At 38.6% G+C, this 20698-nt stretch overlaps 1 protein-coding gene across 2 annotated transcripts in view; it reads right to left on the reverse strand.

The window, feature by feature from the left end:
* Positions 1 to 20698, reverse strand: part of ugp2b (UDP-glucose pyrophosphorylase 2b) — a 31985-nt gene that overhangs the window by 9069 nt on the left and 2218 nt on the right. For both annotated transcript variants that reach the window (XM_035663190.1, XM_035663188.1), the window contains exons 2-5: positions 18362 to 18492; positions 14874 to 14981; positions 5624 to 5809; positions 1711 to 1844 (exon numbers count right to left, since the gene is read on the reverse strand). In XM_035663190.1, the coding sequence (XP_035519083.1) occupies positions 1711 to 1844; positions 5624 to 5809; positions 14874 to 14981; positions 18362 to 18463 (530 nt within the window). In that variant the 5' untranslated portion in view covers positions 18464 to 18492. The remainder of the gene's footprint in view (positions 1 to 1710; positions 1845 to 5623; positions 5810 to 14873; positions 14982 to 18361; positions 18493 to 20698) is intronic.

The raw sequence follows: 20698 nt of genomic DNA on the forward strand, positions 1-20698 counted from the left end.
GCCTGCGTCGTGGTTGTTGAGAGAGATGAGGCTACCTATTCTTCATTTTGTGGTTAGTTCGAAGACAGGAGCTGGTCTTTCAGGCGCTATATTTCAGGAATTGGTTGACATGACAGAAAGTACAAAGCAAAGACAGACACAGTTTAGCAGCCTTCTGATTTCAGTGACTCTACCTCTCATTTCAAGAGTTAAAGGTCCAGTGTCTGTACCATTTACGCGAGGACTGTATGCAAATGACTCACTTACTCACCTAGTTGCTGTCATTAGGTGGCTCATATCGCTGAAAATACAATTGCTGTGTGATTAACCTTAAGAATGAGCTGTTGTTATACAGCAGAGGGGCGGGTCTTCTAAGAGTCTGCAGTGTTACCTGCCACATTTTTTTTTCGTGTTTTACTTTCTACAGAGCCCAGAATGAAAACCAAAACTTGAAACACTTGCTCTAGATAAGGCCTGTGTTTCGTGACCACCGTAGTTCCTCCTACACGCCTGGAAAGCAAACGGTATTCTGTTGGTTGTAATCTGCAACTGCACCGCTAGATGCCACTAAATTCTACACACTGGTCCTTTAAAACCAGTGTGTGACTGCGTATAACCTGCCCCACACCTTTCTGTGGAACTGTCAAGATGTCAAAGCCTTCACACACACACACACACATATTATAATGCAATAAAAAAAATAATTAACTTGCAACTTGCTCTTGTAATGCTCTAGTTACTCTAGTATGTTGGCACTGGGTGTGTGAACATCATAACCATGAAAGTGAGCAAACTGCCTTGAACATTTTGTCCAATGTTGAGCAAAGTACTGTTTGCAAGTAACTAGTACTACTGCAAAATGTTTGGGGATCTTTGCAGGAATTGGTTTAAAGAAAAAGTTTTAAAGAGAATCAAACACAAAATGACAACAGTGTTAGATCTTTGAATGGGCTGTTGGGTTTATTTATTCCGCTTATCACCTTGGCAGGTAACAGGAGTTTTGTTTGTGACTAAAAAAAAATAATGAAAGCTGTTAAGCAATTTTTGAATTTGTCTGGTGGGTAAAGCAAATTGCTTTCCCTCATCAACTGGAACACCAGATAGTGTGATGAGCAGTGAATTTAATTTGCCTTTTATGAATTACTCTCACAACCTCGGCCACAGACTTCACTTTGTTCTCTTATTGATTGACATTTCAACTATTCAACCACCTTCTCTGCGCTGACATTAAATCCTAGAGCTACAGTACCCATCGCATACGCACTCCTATTGGCACACATAACATACAAGTGCTCTAAATAATTCAAGGGAGATAGTAAAAAGCAAGTTCCGCTTGACTGACAAATTGGAGACAGCAAGGCATTAAATATGAATGTCTTTCTCCATACATTACATGACATTTCCTGTCTGGATGCTGCTGGTCAGACTCAGGAGCGACACACAGCAGGGAATTGTCCACTGGCTGCTCAGATACTGAATATAGACCAGTTCATCATTAGAGGAAGCCGAGTTCAGTCGGTGCATTTGGGTTCAATACTGCTGCAGAGCTTTGTGGACTCTAGCACACCCATTTTCTTAAATCTGCTTTCCAGTTTAATATCTGGTGTAAGAGAAAAATAACCTCACCTATGTAAGTGTGTATCAGCATAGTGCTTGTGCGGAGTGTTTAGACTGTTACTCAACGTGAGTTTTACTTGACGTGTTATCGTGTGTTGTGGCTGTTTCTCTCACCTGCTCTGGTTAAAGGTGTGTATCTTGACACGGTGGTGCGTGTACTTCTGCAGGATCTTCTTCGTGTCTTCATCTGTGTTGAAGGAGTTCATGAGGACCAGGGGCACATCTGTGTTGTAAGTCTTGTTCAAGTGCTGTGGGACGTTAAAAGAACACACACAAACTGTTAAAATGCCTTCAATCTTTGGTATAATTTATTCAAGGAGGACTGACTGAGCAAATTGGGCAAAATGCAAATTGATTGAAATGTCAAACATTGACGACTATGCATGAGCACCAGAGAGGCCCTGCCTGTTGTAGGCCTAATGCGCCGACCCCTGTCGGTTTTAGGCTGACCGCTGTAGGTAAGCCACTACAGGGAAAATATTCTTACAACAAATGGCACAAGTTCCTAAAAACTTCACATGGTTTGCTTTGAATTTCCCAAACACACCCCACAGAGCAATGTGTGTATCTCATTGTTCACTTTTATGAATCTTGTGAAATATTTATTATCTTGAGAAATCAGCCTTTTGTTTTTGAGATAACAAGATAAAATAACCCATTATCACGAGATAACGAAATTATTTTCTTGTGATCTTGAGATAAATATCAGTATGTGTATGCATATGTATGTTTGTATCTGTAGGTAGGTAGCTGGTATATGTATTTAAATGTACATGCAGGTGTATGTACAGTATCTGTGCTAGTGTAAGAATGTCAGTTCTTTTTTTTCCTTTCCATTCGTGTATATACAGATACTTTCTGTGTTTCTTTATATTGCTAAATATATGCTTGAGAGTCTGTCTTTGAATACAAATTTGAAAGTTATAGCAGTTACATTTGATTTGATGACACTACAGCGACTTACACTGAGTGCAACAACGAAAAACACTTGAATTCTTGGATCAGCAGCCCAAGAGAAAGTGTTGTTTCTGTATCTTCATTGAGTGATTGGAGTGAATACAAAGGAAGGGAGTAACACCTGGGGAGAGATGGAAGCAATTTCTACAAAGATAAGAGAAAATTAAAGTGAGTAGAGGAGGAAGATGAGAAATAGGATATGAATCAGTGGGGAGAAGTTGACGTGAGGACGATGTTAAAGAGTTGAATTTCCAGCCTGTGACAGAGAACTAGGAATGATTCATCTCAACTGAGAACATCTTCTTGCCTTTAATAAACCGGATGGCTGTTGGCTGGCCGTTCGCTTTACATAAATAAACACTGACCTCTCATTTGCAAGTGTGAGACTGCGTACAACTTTCCTAAACTGTCATGACACTTCAGGATGTTAAAGCCCTCACATATATCATAATTCAATGCAAACAAACTGCAAACTATTAACTCACAACTTGCTTGCTATGATGTTGACAGTGGGTGTGTGGGGAGGCAGCAAAGATGATGACGATGACCATGAAAGTAAGCAAACCGCCTTGAAAACATTTAGCGCAGTGTTGAGCAAACAGTTCATGTTATTGCCCAAGATACACGAGCAATCTTAAAGCCCCTTTGTGTTGAATTTGTTTGCTGCAGATCTTTTTTTAAACAATTGCTATGGGATGGGAAGGTTACAAACGAGAGGACTAGGAGGAGATCTTTTTCAGGCATTTATTTATTTTTATAGTGGTAGTAAAAATATAGAGAGGGAATGTAGTAAGCAAGAGAAGGGTGTACGGTATGCAACAAGCTGGGAATCGAACCGTTTTCTCAATTTAAAAAAAATATCTTTTGGTATATAAATTGTCAGTGAATAGGGAATAATGAAACATTTTCCCGAAGCCAAATGTGACTTCTTGAAATGTCTTGTTTTGTCTGACCAGCAGTCCAAAACCAAAATATATTATGAGAAAGAAAACCAGCAAAATATTCACATTTGTTAAGCCACAGCCAGTGAATTCTTAAAATTTTTGCTTTAAAGAAAATTACAAAAACAACTGATTTATTATCAAAATTACCACCAACTAATTTTCATTTCAACAAATCAGTTAATTAGGTCCAGTCTAAAGATACAGGAAACAGCCTGTACGACATGTGTACGTTTAAATTGTTCCCTTTAGAGAACAGAGTGGCAGCTACAACTCTGCTTGCTCAATCAACTAACTTAACAGATGTGGTACCAAAAGAGTCACTCAGGTGAAAGCAGTAAATCTCCAGCAGCCAGGTGGCGCCATTCCAGTTTTGCCCAATCTTCCACTTCTGCTCTGAGTGTGACTAAACAGGTCTCCACACTGAAGTGGTCCAAAATAAATTCCCATTGAGGCAGTGTGGTGGCTGAGAGGGGCATTCTCACACAGGGACCCGGTTATGGGTCGGTGTGTGCATGGGATCCATTTTCTCTCTTTCTAAATAGGCTGATTCAGTCAGGAGGTAATCTGACCAGACCTGAGCATAAAATGGAGAGCAGTGACTCGCACACAGAGAGCAGTGTACTGGGAGGAGAGAAGTGTCCCATGAGGCCGTTATGAAACACACACACACAAATAATAAGCAGCCACACATCCCCCATATAAACTCAATTACACAATACCGTCCACACCAAGGCTCTGCCATCGTCATCTTGGACAGATTTCTTATATTGAGGCTCACTGTCAACTGTCTCAAAACTTTAACCTCACTTTAACCTGTAACTAACTCTCCAAAACTTCCCCCAAAAGGCCCCTTAAATGTGTGATTCTTCTTTAATTATTTGTGGGACACGAATGAGATTTGCACCAAATAAATGAATCAAATGATCAGCTGTATGGCTGATGAACGGAATAAAGTTTTTTTTAATGTACATGTCATGTCTTGATGTATGATCAGGCACAAATCACCATACACATGTTCGCACACACACTCTTCTCCTCTAGCACAGAGCATTCTCTGTTTCTCTGCCAACCCCGCAGACCTGCCCGCCTGCACACCAACAGATCCTCTTTCACTACAACTCCCCCAAGATATCACACTGAACTCCTTTCAAAAAAACAGCTCTAGAAAAAAAACACAAAAAAATGTGTCTCTCCCCCGGCACCTCAGATACATAAAGTAATAAAGGCTTGTGCCTGGGGGATGCTACGCATGCAGCATCATTGAGCGAAAGGCAGAGGAAAAGACATCTGCTCGTGATTTTGTGTTTATGAAAAGGAGAGGTAGCTTGATTTTTTTTCTCCTGAATTCTCTGAAATTTCTCCAGCACTTTTCTAGCTTGAGGTAATAAAGAAAAGTTCCTCTCTTGCGCTTGTCAGAAAACAGAAAGCAGAATTAGACACTATCCAAACATCACTACAGCAGAGCCAACAGTGAAGCAGGTCTATTGGATTGTATTACATCAGAAAACAGTTCCTGCTCCCCTGTCCCACCCAATCTGACATCACAGCCACATTGTGTGTGCTGGTGTGGTAACTGGCCACTTCTCCGCTGTGTGTACCACACCTCTGACTTAGGCAACATAAAAGGAGAAGGGCTGTCAGCTGTGCTTGTGAGAGAAAAGAAACTTGTAGACTGTGAAGCTATTATCCACTAATTGATTCACGAGGTGAGGAGGGAGGTTTCGTGACGAGCAAACAATAAAAACAACCAACTAGAAGAAATATTGTGTGAACTACCAAGAACCAACGGAAAGTTAGAGTTCAAGTGTCGCGGCTGCCTAAATTTTCTTCTAAAATTAAGATAAACTGTTAATTTGGTTCTTAAACCTCAATAAAATTCACCAGAGAGGTTTGGTGACAGGGTAAAAGACTACACCGACATATTATCACTTTATAAAGCTGATATGAACTTGTTAGTAAATAGTGGTTTATGTGAACACCAAGCAGACACACAGCAATATTAGCATTCAGTGTAAATCCAATACTCACTCTCCTTTTTGCTCTGTTTTTGGTCTCCACCATGTCCTGAGGGAAATATCTGCCGTTTTAATAAATAAAAGCTAGTCGCTTACTGCTAATTACTATACCTCGATCTGCTGCACAGTGAGGTCCAGGAAGGTGTTCTCGTTGCGGACACTGATCAGGCTCTTGGGGCCCTTGCATCCCATGCTGGTGCCCAGGCCTCCGTTCAGCTTCACCACCACCAGTTTGTTCAGGCTGTCAGCCACATTGTCCGGCAGGCCTCGAGCAGCGATCTTATCAAAGGGCTGGATCTGGAGGAGCGGGAGAAAAAGGCAGTCGGAGGGTCAGGGACACAGCAGGTTTACTTGTAAAGTGCCTTTAAAAAAAAAACCAACTTTACTGTTTTAGAACTGTTTCTCTAATTTGTGCAACGTGTTTATTACTGTGGTGTTTCTGCACTTCCATGAGACCACCTGTGAATCAACAGTTTAACAATTTAATGTCTATTTTTCTTGGATTTGACTGATTTGGCTGATTATTGCAAACAAGTTGCAAACGTTTTACCCAGGAAATGCAGCACAGAGACTTTAACAGCTTTGAGTGTGGGCTGATGAATTACCAGCTGAGCAATGTAATGGGCTGAATTGACACAGAAATGTGAAAATGTCACAAATTCTTCATTTATTCTGCAATTGGCTTTGAAACAAGAAAGGAAATGCTGCATGAAACAAAAAAGACACATCACACATTCTGTGGCATGTTTTTGAGTGAGTGGTGCAGATAATAGTAATTAGGATGACTTAATGCACAACACAGTCGGTTTCAAATGTAGTCTTCAGCACTTCTGTTGGCGAGGCAGCAAAATAATCATTGGAGTATGGTGTGTGTGTGTGTGTGTGTGTGAAGCCACACTACTCGATCAATACTACATTTCTCAGATCAGTGTATTCACACATCATGCATTGACTTCTTTAATTCTCTCCCACAGAGCAGGAAGGAGCGAAGGAAGGACATAAAAGAGGATGTGACCATCAAAAACAATAAAACTGTTGAACCAGGGTTTTTTAAGCTAAAAGTGAAACAGCAACAGGATTAGTTTCTCCTCAAATTTCATTCGGCTTGAATGAATTTTGTTCTTTCACAAGGCATTTTTTTTAAATGGACTTAGCAACTGCGAGTAATGAGCAGACACATCCAGAGATAGCAAATTCTAACCAGATGTTACAACAGCTTTTTGTTGTTATGAACAGAGTGAGCGTGACAGTGTTTAAGTTAAGCTCTGTGTGAGTTTGCATGCATTTTTCAAATAGGAATAAATGTGTCAGTGAGACAGTGTGTCTGAAGAGCGTGTGTGAGGAAATGAAAAGGCCATTATGGGTCCTGTCCTGCTAAAAGCACAGAGTCACCAATCAGTGACAGCAGACACAAGACAGACCCCCTGATTGAAGCGGCAGCCTCTCCACTGGTGTTTGCCCCACCCACGTACCCCTCCCTTCTACACTGACTCCTCACCCCCTCACCTCACACCACATCGAGGCTGAGGTTACAAATACAACAGACAACCTCGACCCAGCTGCCGCTCACTTTTCTGACTTTCACATGATCATCACGGAGAACAAAAGAAGTTTCATGGTCAGAGGTTGTAAAATGTGTTAACTGAGAAGAATGCGAATGAAAAGAACGCAGATGGATCATAAACGCTCACAGTTTACATAAATGAACGTACATGTTGACGGATACAAATCCCTGCAGGTACTGGAAAATAAAAAAAGATAGCCAGAAATTCAGAGGGAAGAGAGAGTCGTTTGTGTGTGTTTTCATACTGAGCGAAATGTTTTTCAGCTGGGATCCCCATCCTACCCCTGTACCCCTGGAGTTAAACAGATTCCACTCCCAGATGTTCATTTCCCTTTTTGCATGTGTGTGTGTCAGAGTGTGTGTGAGAGTGTCTGTGTTTATGTGTGTTCCCAGGTACTGCTTGCAGGGAACACCTATTTGGCCAGACTGCTGGATAAAACGACTTCTGTATTATTATTCTTTCATAAATCATCAGTTCTAGTGCAAACTGCAGTATACTGTTTTTACTTTGGCTGACAAGCAGCTGTCAGCTGAATGACTGAGCACCTGGAAGACACACAACACAAACATTTAATCTAGAGCAAAGAGAGCCCAGCAATAGATTATAGTTTTGGATTGACATAAATACACGCCAGGGGGATTCAAAACTGTTATACAACTAAAATATGGTTTGCACAACATGTTAATCAGCATCAGTGCAGAAGGGGAGATGTCTGCATGACTGGAGTCAAACTACACTGTTATCAAGTAAGCACAGACTCGATGGAACTGCATAACATAGTACAGTGGTTAGAAAGTTAGTGCACAGATCCCTGGATTGACAGAGGCCCTGGATTGAAGCTTATATGTGTTTTAATGTGTGAGTGACACTGAATTTCCCCTAATGCAGAGCTCACACACAGAGACACAATAAGAAAAAAAACATGTAACTGTGAGACAAATACCTACAGCTGATTCAGAAATGGCCCTCATATGATAGAACAAGAGCAACACACGACCTGTACCTCAAGTTTCTGAGCTTGGTTCTTTATTATTTACAATCTACAGTAACAATATCATTACTCCAATACAGATTTGCTGATAAAACTAAATGTGTTTTACTCTTGAAGAACCAGAATTCTCTTCCCACCATCAATCTTCAATCAGCTATCTCTATATATAGGTATTTGTTTAGACAGAAGTCTCAATTTTAAACCTTATGTGGAACAACTGCCAGGATTTTTGCTTTGAAGTCCTAAATCTATACTATAATGACCACAGGTCCATATTTATGGAAAAAGTACTCATTAAGGGTCGGTCCCATAAAGATTAGACTGTATAGCCGACACTGAGTGAGATTATTGTCTTTTGTGACACTTTCCACATTTGCATTTTGCCCACTCTCCCTCGTTCATTTATTTTTCTTTAATAATAAAAAACCCACCAATGTTGTCTCCGTCTTAAGATATTCAAGATGTGGCAAACCACAAACCTTTAAACAGCAGCACATTAAACAGCAGCTTTACAACAATGCAGGAAATTGTCTCCACCTCATTTCATCTGTTACTCACACATTTGTGTATTTATTTATTTGAAAACCCCATTTATCATTTATAAGCAGTATATATATGTATACACACACACATATACACACAAGATATATTGTTTACAAAACATCATACTGTGGTTATAACAATGGGTTATAAGCAGATATAAATGTTTATTAATGGAAAATATTTTCAACTATTAAAACTTCCCCTATGAAGACATATGCTCTATAATTACTACTGTGTTGTATCATGTTGTCATTCATTATAGTAAGTCATTTGTCTGATGTAATGCAGAACTATGGAACACATATCATCGCATTGAACATCAGTCTTTGGGACTAACTGGCCACAACCTGACCAGTTCAGATTTACATGACGAGGCATCGTTAAACCACCTCAATTGGTTGCTCAAAGGCTGAAATGCCAGTGTGCAATGAGTGACAACATATTAAAAACAGCAACACCTCCTAAATACCTGCTTTACCTTTATCAGATCCAAGAAGAAGAGGTTCATCTTAATCTCATTGACTGCAGGAGAGGTTTTACTGTCTGAGCTGACGGCATGAAGATCTTTCAGACGCTGTGTCTTCACTGCTAGATGCCACTAAATCCTACACACTGGTCCATTAAGTTTTGCTGTCCTCTGTTTATTAGTTGTATATGTGGACAGAAATGTCAGTCAAGATTCCCCAGTACCAGCTCCACCAATGTGTGATTGGGAAATTGTGATTGATATTTTTCACTATTTTCTGACAGTTTGTAGGCCTATCGATTAACTACGAAAAATAAAATAGATAATGAAAATCACTGTTACTTCAAGCCCTACACGGTATTTAAGTTGACCTTCCCTTGTCAAATCACAGTAAAAATTGAAGCACTGTAACTACAACTAAAAACAAAAGCTTCATCTCCAGCACTGTTCATCTGATATGGTTGAATCTCAGGTAAATACGTCTACACAACTTTAAGAATGACAAAAATATACCCATTAAATTACTGCTGCGGCAGGTCAGCCTGTCATCTCCACTAGTCGCAGTAGTGAGTGGGCATTCTGTCAAAACTGACTAAAAAGCTACTGAATAATGAGAGGAGATTTTAAATTCCAGTGGCCGTCTTTCGCAGGGGTTGTTAAAAAAAAATGTTTACTTTCCTTTCTCCTATTTCCTTTACTCTCCCTCACTGGGATAGGGTGCTGCCTCTTTACCCCATTTCCTTCATCTCACACACCCTCCCTGTTTCCCTATCTTATTACTGTGTGTCACTGTCATTTCCTATTTCATTTAATGTTCCCTGTTTCAGTACTTGTCTCACCACTTTCCTCTCCAAACCTCTAATCTTCTCCGTGCCTCTGTCTCTCTTTATGTAACTCTCAATTTCACTGTAAAGCCTCCTCTTCTCCCAATTCATTCATCTTTTGCTGCTCCTCTCTCCATCTTTAATCTTCTCCATCTCTCTCTCTCTCTCTCCAGCTTCGTAAAAATAAATGAGGTGGCTGAGAATTGTGGAGTGATGCAGTTACTATTCACTACAGGGCCGAGGAGAAGAAGACAGATCCGGCTTTGTGTGTTTGGTTAAAGAGTCCAATGCCGGGCGAGCAACTGAAAAAGTTTTGTCAATGTTCAGTGAGACAGAAACAAACATGGGCAACAAATGCCTGACAGAAACATCTCTGGCATGAAACCGGTTGAACATGTGTGATTTAGTTGGAAAGAAAATTTAGAGCACATGTTGTATTTCCTAGAAGGTAACAACACCCTATTGGGCATCAAATCTTTAATTAAACTTGCAGAGCTAACAATTAGGGAACGTCAAGAACTACAGGTTCACTTACTTGGGCACACCTTAGTGTACTGGCAACCTTTATATAGACCCAGAATTCTGTTTATTACTTTTATCTATTATCGTCTAATGTGATCATATATTATGTTTATACTTTTCACAGCTACTTACAGTGAATTTAACAGGATAAATGAACCTCAATGCTCAGCAGCAGAATCACTAGACAGGAGCCAGAAAAATATATAAGAGTGCAGCAGTCAAAAGAAACGTGTGCTTGAAATTAAAAGTTTTTTGCCACCCTTTAAAGTGTCCCTTAGTTGCAACTAATGACTTTATTAATGTTAACTATTTACTAATGCTCTATAGATCAGTTATAACTGGCCATTAACTTACTAACTTGACTGAGCCCACCTCTTTCTCCTTCTCTCTCTCCCCCTCTCTAAACCCAACTGGTCGAGGCAGACGGCCGCCCACCTACAGCCGGGGTCTGGTCGAGGTTTTCTCTTAAAAGGAAGTTTTTCCTTGCCACTGTTGCCAAGTGCTTGCTCATGGTGGGAATTGTTCGGTATAAATAATTCTATAAGGAGTACAGTCTATACCTGCTCTATATGAAAAGTGTACTGAGATAACTAATGACTATAACGGTTATGATTTGGCACTAACAAAATAAAACTGAATCAATGGTGTCTTATTGGAAAGTGTTAATAGAAAGAGGTTTCAAAAGAATTTCACAGATTCAATTCACAGGAAAGCCCATGTAGTAATTCAATACAGCCTGTGGAACCTCCCACAGGGTCCAAAGATCACTAGTGTCGCACAACAATTAAAATGAATGAAAGAAAAATAAATAATTTTACAAAACTAGGTTTTTCATGACTTTCACCTTTCAGCTCTCCAACAAATCCTTCAAATGAACACAAGCAGACACTGCCTGATTTTAAGGTGTCAAATTTTCAAAAGGTTGAGAATCACTGCTTTAGTAATTTACTATCACTTTCAAATTTACTACAGCTTCCTGATAAAGTGTTTGCCTCAGCCTGTCTGTAATCTGATCTTACCCCTTAATAATTCACAGCTGCAGTGTTTTCAGTTTTCTTGTGAGTCATACTTTCTACCATCACAACAAAATAAAAAATACATAAAGGATTAACCCAATCTTCATTTGAAAAACCACACCACTCCAGTGAGACAATAAACAAGGACAAAAAACTGATTTACTTCACAGTTAATTAAAAAGTAAATGATTATATATATTTTGTGGGTTTTTGTTTCATTTTTTTCCCAAGTTAGTAAGCAAGTCGTTAAACATTTAATGAAGGCCACACCCATAATACTTTAGTGCTTCACCTTATCTGCACGGATTATGCCAACAACCAGTCTCAGTCTACTAAAGACAAAGCTGGAACTTTCTCAGGGTTTGAAATGGAGCCAGCAAACCAACCCTCAGACTCAATGTACTTCTGCTGCTCCCTTTACTTACTGGCTGTTCAAGTGCTGCATCTGACTGCTCAACATTTTGACTGACACAAAACACTGCGTTCAGACTTCAAAGATCCTCCCTTGAGATCAAGCCAAATCAGATAAGTTTGCACTTTCTTTTTTACTCTGTTAAACCTTGTACTTTGATGTCCACACAACATGGAAGCCCAGTGTTCAGGAAACTGAAAGAGAGCACTGAGAGCATCCCTTGTGACTGAAAACTAAGGAAGACCTACAAAATGTGCTTTTTCAGTAGAGGAGAACAAGGATATCCTGCACAGGCAACTCAAAGAAACACTGACTTGGCACTTTGATTGACTTTGTAAGTGACCGACCCACAGCACCATCAAAAGGAAACTTAGACTTCGGCGGTTTGCTGCCAGGAGGATAGTTAATAGTTAATGTACAGTCTACAAAGGTCTACTGTAAGTAATGACTGCTGGAACATTTAGTTTACCTGAAACTCACAGTAGCAATATCTGAAGGCAATGTTACTAACACTGATATTGTATATGCAACTGAGATGATACACTGAGAATAAAAACACTGGAATCACCTCCTGAGCACTGAGTTATGATCAGTGTTCCACAAATAATGTGTCAAATGTCTTGTACTTTAATAATCTACCTTTTAACCTGATTAATCTGAATTTATTGTACTGTAAATCATCTCTCTGTGGCTCTGCGTGTTGAAAATGAAACTGCAGCTTATTATACTGTGTCACTCATAGGACGCTCTGAATAACATCAGCTAGTGTGTCACTTTATCATTGGAAACGCCAGCGGGAATCAAATCCTCATGACAATGTCACTGTTGTGGTCTTGCCATCAAACAGTACTGTTCATGACTTGCTAATATTTCCATCAATATTCCCCATGGCACTTGGATGGAACAAAAATAGCAAGGGACAATGGACACGTTGTCCCATCTGTCATGCAACTGACCCATTCGAATCCCCTTTCTAGACAGTGCTGTAACAGTCGAGGTGTATGGTTTAGGTGTCTGGTTTAGGTGTCTATTGAGTGGTACAGGTTTTAAGAAGACAAGGGGGAATTGTATTAAACCAAATGCTGTTACTGAGTCAAGTTACACGCATGTCATTTAATCCAAGTGTTGAGTTGAGAGAAACTGTACATTTCATGCAAAAATGTTTCCAGATTTAAGTGTTTTTTGTTTTAAAGTTCATCAGCATCCCAAAAATATTAAAATTCCCTGGCCATTGCTATGAGTGTGGAACTGGTTTAACCACCATTTGTTATACAATGCACCTCTTTCAGTGTGTTATGGGCTTCAAAAGTGACACACTGATACAACTTAGTTATCAGCTTATTCATCAGTTTACTGCACTTAAATTCATTATTTTAGCAGTGTGTATGCAAAACCAGAAATGATATACATGCTTATGAGTAAGTGCATATAGAGCAGGGAAGTGAGATCCAATTACAAGTGAAGAAGCATGTGGAGACGCATTCTAATGTCAGGTGTGAACTGACGTACTTATCACTTATGATCACCCAAGATGCATGTTAATGCTAGGTGTGAACTCTTCCTGAGACAAATAAAACTCAAAAACAAGAGTCAAGTGAAGACATAAGAAAAAAAATACTTTCAATTGTTGCATAACATCCCTATCTTATGTAATGCTTACACTTACTTAAATGTAGAAGGTAACATAAGCCCTTAAGGTGTCAACGAATTACAATTACAAAAAACGGCTATAATAACTCTACATGAAGTTGTGTTGTTGTGTTGAAGTGTGGTGGCAGGTATAAACCGCAGGATGTAGTAACACTGTTTGATGTCATGTAATCTTATCAGTAAAGCTACTTTTCAGGTCAAACAAGCCATAAATGAGTTGTAATTGGCACATACTTCCTTCTGTCAAATTCAGTCCTGTTTTATGTTGTATTTCCAGTTGGTACAAAGTGTCCATATGTTTTTATGATTGAAACATTATTAAATTAAATGGGATATCACTGCTGTCGGTTTAAAATCTTGACATCATATACTGTACAAACTCCAATCCCCTGTTGGCCTGTAATCAGTGTCTGTATATAGAGTATCTTTATTGCTCTGAGTCGTACAAAGTGAAGCAACATCCACAATGAAAAGAAAATGAAGACGAAGTGAAGAAGAAAGGAGTATCAACGAGCGCCATTTCATTTTTCAAACTGAACTGTGTTTGGTGTCATCTTGTTTGATGCTTCTGATGCTTCAGCTTCAGCTTGAAGTTGGGCTCTGTTTCATGAATCATGACAGCTCATCATGATGAGTGACAGGTTCTAGGATGGTAGTTTGATCATCTGAGTCTGGGACTAAAAACACATCACTGACTCAAGGTGACAAGCGGCATATGGTTGGTTTCATTTTAAATATGAACATGCTAGGTGTTCAAAGGTCAAATTTGATTGACACAATTGGTTTACACCTATGTCACAATAATTCAAGTAACAAGTATTTCTCTGTAGCTCAGATCACCAAATCGCAGCCTCCACATTCACTACAATTGGAGTTGAGACACAGCGGGCCAATCCAACAAAAATATTTAAACTCGAGCAAAATACATTGCGTTGACCAGTCAAATACATGTTGCTCACCTTGTAATGTGAGCAGCGTCATTCTACTGTATTAAATTCTATCTTGCAATCGTTGAGAATGAGGATAAAATAATTTTTAAGGTTTTGATCATTTTATAAGCCATATACATGGCTTATACATGTATCCACAGCGATGTGCCTCCACTAATGCAGCCCGTTGGTTGGAAGTTATTTCTGTTTTGTATTGGATGTTAATTACTTCTTGGTAAGTTTTTATGATTGCTTTCTGGCTTAGTGTTCTCCTGACAAGACAGTACAACAGACAGTGTGTGTATGTTTGGCTTAATCCTTTTGTGTACTTTGCAAAACATGAACTGGAAAAATTTACATTTTATCATTATATTAGTGTTTATTTTAGTACATAAGTACATTTGCACAGACGGGCAACAAAAACCTCAACAAACTAGACTTACCGAATCTTCTGGAGGTCTTTGTATCTTGATCCACTCCACTGATGGACCCTTCACCTGCAGAAATCTGTGGAAAAGATTCTTGAAGCCTTCGAAGTCTTTCCTTGACACCTGAAAAACACAAGGATTTCACTTCAACCTTTATTCACCACAAAAAGGCAGTACGAGGTTTACAGTCTTAAATCACTTGTTCAGAAAGATTAAAAATATACTATTTTGATATTGATGTTTGATATTTTGATTATTAAAAGTGGACATAGTCTCTGTGACATCACCAATAGGTTTCTGAGGAGCCGTTGACAATTTGGTAGCTCTGGCTGTTGCCATAATGGCAGTCCTGACTGCGCGGGCTCCTGGCTAACCCAAAAATGAGCAAATACGTGGTGCTGAGGCCGGCTGAATATAACCTGGTTACTGAAAACAAGCATCTGTAACAGTACCCACCTCGTCCCTCAAAGCAGCCATGCCCTTAATTATGATTAATTTTAAGATTTTAATTTCTTGATATAGTATAAACAGGTGAGTACATAAAAATGGGGGACAGGGAATTTAGCGAGAGAAACCAAAAACGTTTTTTTCACTAGGCTGTAAACATAATTATTTCTGCTGTAAAGTTGAGCATTTTAAAACCGGGCTTATGGCGCCTCAAGTGGCTGTTTGTGGAACTGTTTTTGTTACGTCCATGTTGGTTTCATTTGTCAGCCATGGAGATTGCTAGATGACTGTTCATTCAGCATCAGTTATTTCAGAACTGGAGAGTATTCTTCTGAAAGAAGAGCAGGGAACAGAACTGAAGGCTTTTCTCCATGTAAAATATGTTTTCTAAGACTAATTGTACTTTAATAGTCCCCACCTAAAGTTTATCATAATTTTATTTTTATTAAAAAGCCAAGAAGCTGTGGTGGCATCTTATCCAAGTACAGGACCTGAAAACAAAAGTCGATCTTCCATGCAATCCTTGATTGTCATCCAATAGCTGTGAATCCCAGAACATTTTCAAAACACATGATAGTGGTTTGCTTTCACAGACCCACAGCCTCTCCAGCATGCTGTCTGCTGACCCGTAGACTGTTTCAATGCTGGCGTTACAAAGTCTCTGACCATATTTTTCCTATTAAGCTCTCTCCAAGTCAGTGAGTTGGTTGATATCCATTCTTTATCGATTATATTTTTCCCACTCTTCCATTGATATTGCAAAGTTTCCCTCGCTTTACCACTTTCCTTTTATGTAAGAAGTATTTACCCGCTTAGTTCTTGCAATTTCTTGTACAGTTTAGAAATAGTTTTGAGACTGGTCAGCTCTGTATGCTGAAATAAAAACCTTTAATACTCCAAACCCAGAATTTCTTCTTTATTATTTTCTCAATGTGATGTATTAGCTGTAGAAATCTGAAGAAATATTGTTTAGCCAGGCCATATTGGTCTCTCAAACCTTAGAAACTTCTAAGTGAGAATTTCTCAAAGTAATCAAAATAAATAGTTAGCCCTCGCTCCTGCCATGGTTTGAAGCTTGTATCTAGCCTGTTTGGGGTAAATCCTGGATCGTCAGCCACCCAGCAGATTAATGGGTAGTGTTCCTGGGACCCAAAGGACTTATCCACTTTAAACCAAGGTTTGAGTGAAAGATCTAAACATGAGTTGGGGATTTCACTCAGGTGGTGTTTCAGTTCACTGTCTCTAACAATGGCCCAAAGTTGGACCTTAACTGAGTTCTGGCATTCAATTGACTTCCATGTTGCTGAGTAGTCAGGGTTACATATATTTATCAAGGGTTTAATCTGAGCTGCTTGATAGTAGGTTTTCAGGCAGGGGAGCACCCTTTACTCCTAGAAAGCTGAAGGGGTTTTTGTATCTAACTGTTGGTTTCTTTCCCTGCTAAAGGAATCTTGAAATCGGCCTGTCCTACTCAACCAAGTTATCTGGGATATCCACCGGTAGTGTTTGGAACAAATACAGTAGCCTTGGGCGAATGTTAATTTTACACATATAATATATATATAATTATATATTATATATATGAAACTTCTATTGCGTCACTTAAGGAAAGTAATAAATGGTAAAAAAAACAAATGACCTGAAAACATTTAAAATATAAATGTGGTTTTGGTTATATGTAATCACACATGAGGATAAACTTCTATTTGCTGAAGCAGTCGCTGCAGCTAAACATGTATGTTTACTGAGTGATAAATTATACAATGAAATGGATGCACTAAGCAATATGAGAAGCTGCTGAACAAGCTCTACTATACTTCAGCTGGCATGTTTGATAATATGGATCAATAATTACAGAACTACCTTTGTTCAGCTGGGATAATAATCATTTCCAAGTGTGATATTGATTTCTTTATCTGTACTGAGTATATATTATATATTTATTTCCTTGGGTGTATATGTATATAAATAACTGTATATATTGATTTATTTTTTATGTCATATAATTTTCATGATCTTTTTCGATGTATATAACATGAAGGAACTACAAACATTCATTTTGCTATACAACCTTGTGTTGTATCATTGATTCCTTGATATAACTATAAATACTATATAGTATAGTGTAGCTACCAGATTATGCAGTAAAATTGGAAACACAAGATGATTTCACAAACCCCTAATGATTTATTTATAATATCTTATCTCCATAATTTAGTGATTTGCATTCTGAGTTTTGTTATTAGTTTTTATAGGAAAAATGACACATGGTATTTCAATATTTAAGATGCAGTTTAAAGTTGTGAAAAATTGTAATAATTTATTTCAAATATGTATCAAAAAACAAAGAAATATATAACTATTCACGCTGACATCCATTCACACCGGGACCCAGTTCAACCAGCTTAGAATTTGTGTGTGTACTCTACAGACGTGTGTGTGCACATGGATGTTAATGCTTACTGCAAGTACATGAATACCCTCGAGTGAGTGAGTATGAAGTAACGGCCACGCCTGTGTTGACAGGCTGACCTTTTTACTCTGTGTATCGTCACATCTTTTGTGATTGCTGGTGGTTTGAGAGTGCCTGGTTAATGTCTGAAAGTGTGTGTGTTCATTCAACCAAAGGAAACTCAAAGAACACAGATTAAATAATGGTCAGTCTAGCTTTTTTGCTGCTTTTTATGGGACAGTTTTTTTATTTAATTTTCTGATGTAGGCTGAGATGTGTCCACTCCCAACACCAGACTTCAGGTTGTCCCAACAGAACAAATCTACAGGGTTTCAGTTGGGCTGAAAGTCTCTAATGACGCATTATATTCTGATTCAGGCTGACGAAATGGATGAATGTTTGCTCAGAAGTCTCCCCTACTGCAATTTTATGACGCATACTTTATGCGTGCGTGTGTGTGTGTGCGTCTGTAAGCACGTATGTGGAACCCCTTATTGGCACTGTGCTACAGTATGTGTCACTTTTGTGTTTTGAGTGACCCAACCACCCTCTAAATCACAACCAGATGGTCAGAGAGAAAGAGAGGGAGGGAGAGATAGAGTACCTCTCTCTCCGCCTCGTCTGTGGTGGTGTCCAGCAGTTTCTCCAGCTCGGTGTGCATGGAGCTCTCCAGCTGCTGCCGCATCATTTCCTGGAACTGAGCCATCCCTACTTTGGCCACTCCTTTACTCAGACCTGGACAGGCAAGATAGTGGAAGATGGGGGACAAGGTTTTACACCGCTGCAACATACTTCACAAACATATTCTGGATCCTCGAAATGTTCCTAACGCCCACCTTTACCCGTCTTATTAACTCAAGCCATCTGTTTTAGCCCTGTCTGCCACTGAATAAAGCTATAAAAGTGCTTTTTTTGTGTACTGGATTACTGAATGTCTGATATTCTCCTAGAAAAATCTAAAGTACACAACAACAATAGTACATAAAATGTAATCTAGAGATGCAAAGATGAATTCATCAAAAAATCCTTGGCAATCATTGGATAATCAAAGAATCAGTTGATAGTTTTGGGCTCCTTCATGTGAGAATTTGCAGCTTTTCTTCATCTCACAGAATTGTAAATGTAAAACGTTTGGCTTTTGGACTGTTTGTCGGACATTATAGGACAATGGATGACGTAAGCTTGAGCTTTATGATATTGTGATAATCTTTTTCATTGTTTTCTGATATTTTAAGGGCCAACTCAATAAAATAATCAACAGATTAATCAAAAGTGAAAATAAATGCTAGTTGCACCCCTAACAACATTTTCAATAGCCTGATTTATCATCTAACCTTAGTGAAGATGTAGAATGTATGTTCTCATATCATGGTAGTATTATATGTATACTAGTAGTATTTGTCAGTATGCATATTACTACAGTGCAGGAAATAACACAATAACACTTGAGAGGGTCGCTGTCATTCTTATAATTAATTGTGATGTAACTGATGTATAGGATAATTTTAGCATCTGTTCACGAGCAACAACATACCCACCCATACATACACACATAACACATAAATATTGCATGAGTCACATTTTAAAACATAGATAAGCTTACAAACTGGAGAAACAGGAAAAATAAAAACCCAAATAGCTGTTTGTGACATTGATTATAGATGTGTATCCCAGAGGCACATTTGAGTTTCTTAAGAGGGGTTTTTAGTCTAGTTTACATCTATTAAAACAATACATATTAGCATTATTAGATCATTGCAGTATAAAAATGACAAAGATATTTTTAGGGTAGTTAAGAAACAGGGTCACCATTCCAGTATGTCCACAAGGTCAATCAAATCAAATCTTCAAATTTTCAACATTAAAGGCATCCTTATCTGTAAAATGGTCTATGATGTGTGTTTTTAGATCAGATCTTTGCAAATCTTAAATATCAATTTCAAGTGTTGGCCTAAAAAAAAAAAAAAAAACTAAAGATAAAAATTAAAGCAAGCAAAAGCAAAATGTTGAACTGCTCTGAAGTTACCACAGCTGTGCCAACATGACTGGTAATCTCTGAATAATTATATCCGTAAACAAGCCAACTATCACGAACAGATTCACTGCTTGGAAAGTAAAATGTGACACATTCACCTGAAAGTAATAATCAAGTTCGAAGTCACGTGAGACAGTTTGGATGTGACAATAGAATAACAAAAAAATGTGAATGACTGAAACCTGTTGAGCCTGATCGTTTTTCTGTGGGGTGCTGGATTCAGGTTTTGATTAGACCTAAATGTTCCTATGATCAAAAATACAAAATAAGTCTGGTTGCCTTTAAAGGGTAATGAGTGAAATGTTGAATATTATGCTATAATACAATAATAACACCACTGATATTAAGACACACTGCATGATGTTGGATGATATCGAGAGAAAGGCTTTATCTGCAATATTTTAAAAAGGTAAAAATATTCTATCGATAGGAGAGGGAGAGTGTGAGAGACCTTGAGCGTCACCACACGGCTATGATGAGTATGTGGCGTGGTATTTAATGCTTTGATGTTTTTACTGTCAGTTCAGTGCTTCGAGCACTCAGACAAAAATAACAATAGGAAACTAACCTTACTGGTAAAATGAGATGAGACAAATACCACATCACAATGTAAAAGTATTTCAGAAGTCCTGGTTAAGCTCCTGATGTAGACAGTAAGAGTTTAAATTCTGTTTTTGTCATCAAAAACCAGCTAACTGCTGTGGTAGTTCTAGATGACCTATGATCAATAGATTATTAAAAGCGTTTGAGAAGCTGTATCCTTTATTCAATTACTTAATGGATAAACTACATTAAAAAGGTCCAGTGTGGAGGATTTAGTGCCATCTAGCAGTGAAGCTGCAGATTGCAACTAACTGAACACCGATCACGTTTGTATTTGATGACCTGGGAATGAGAGCGGCCTGC

The sequence above is a fragment of the Morone saxatilis genome, unplaced genomic scaffold, assembly GCF_004916995.1.
Source record: "Morone saxatilis isolate NCDOM2014 unplaced genomic scaffold, NCSU_SB_2.0 Contig19, whole genome shotgun sequence".
NCBI lineage: Eukaryota > Metazoa > Chordata > Actinopteri > Moronidae > Morone > Morone saxatilis.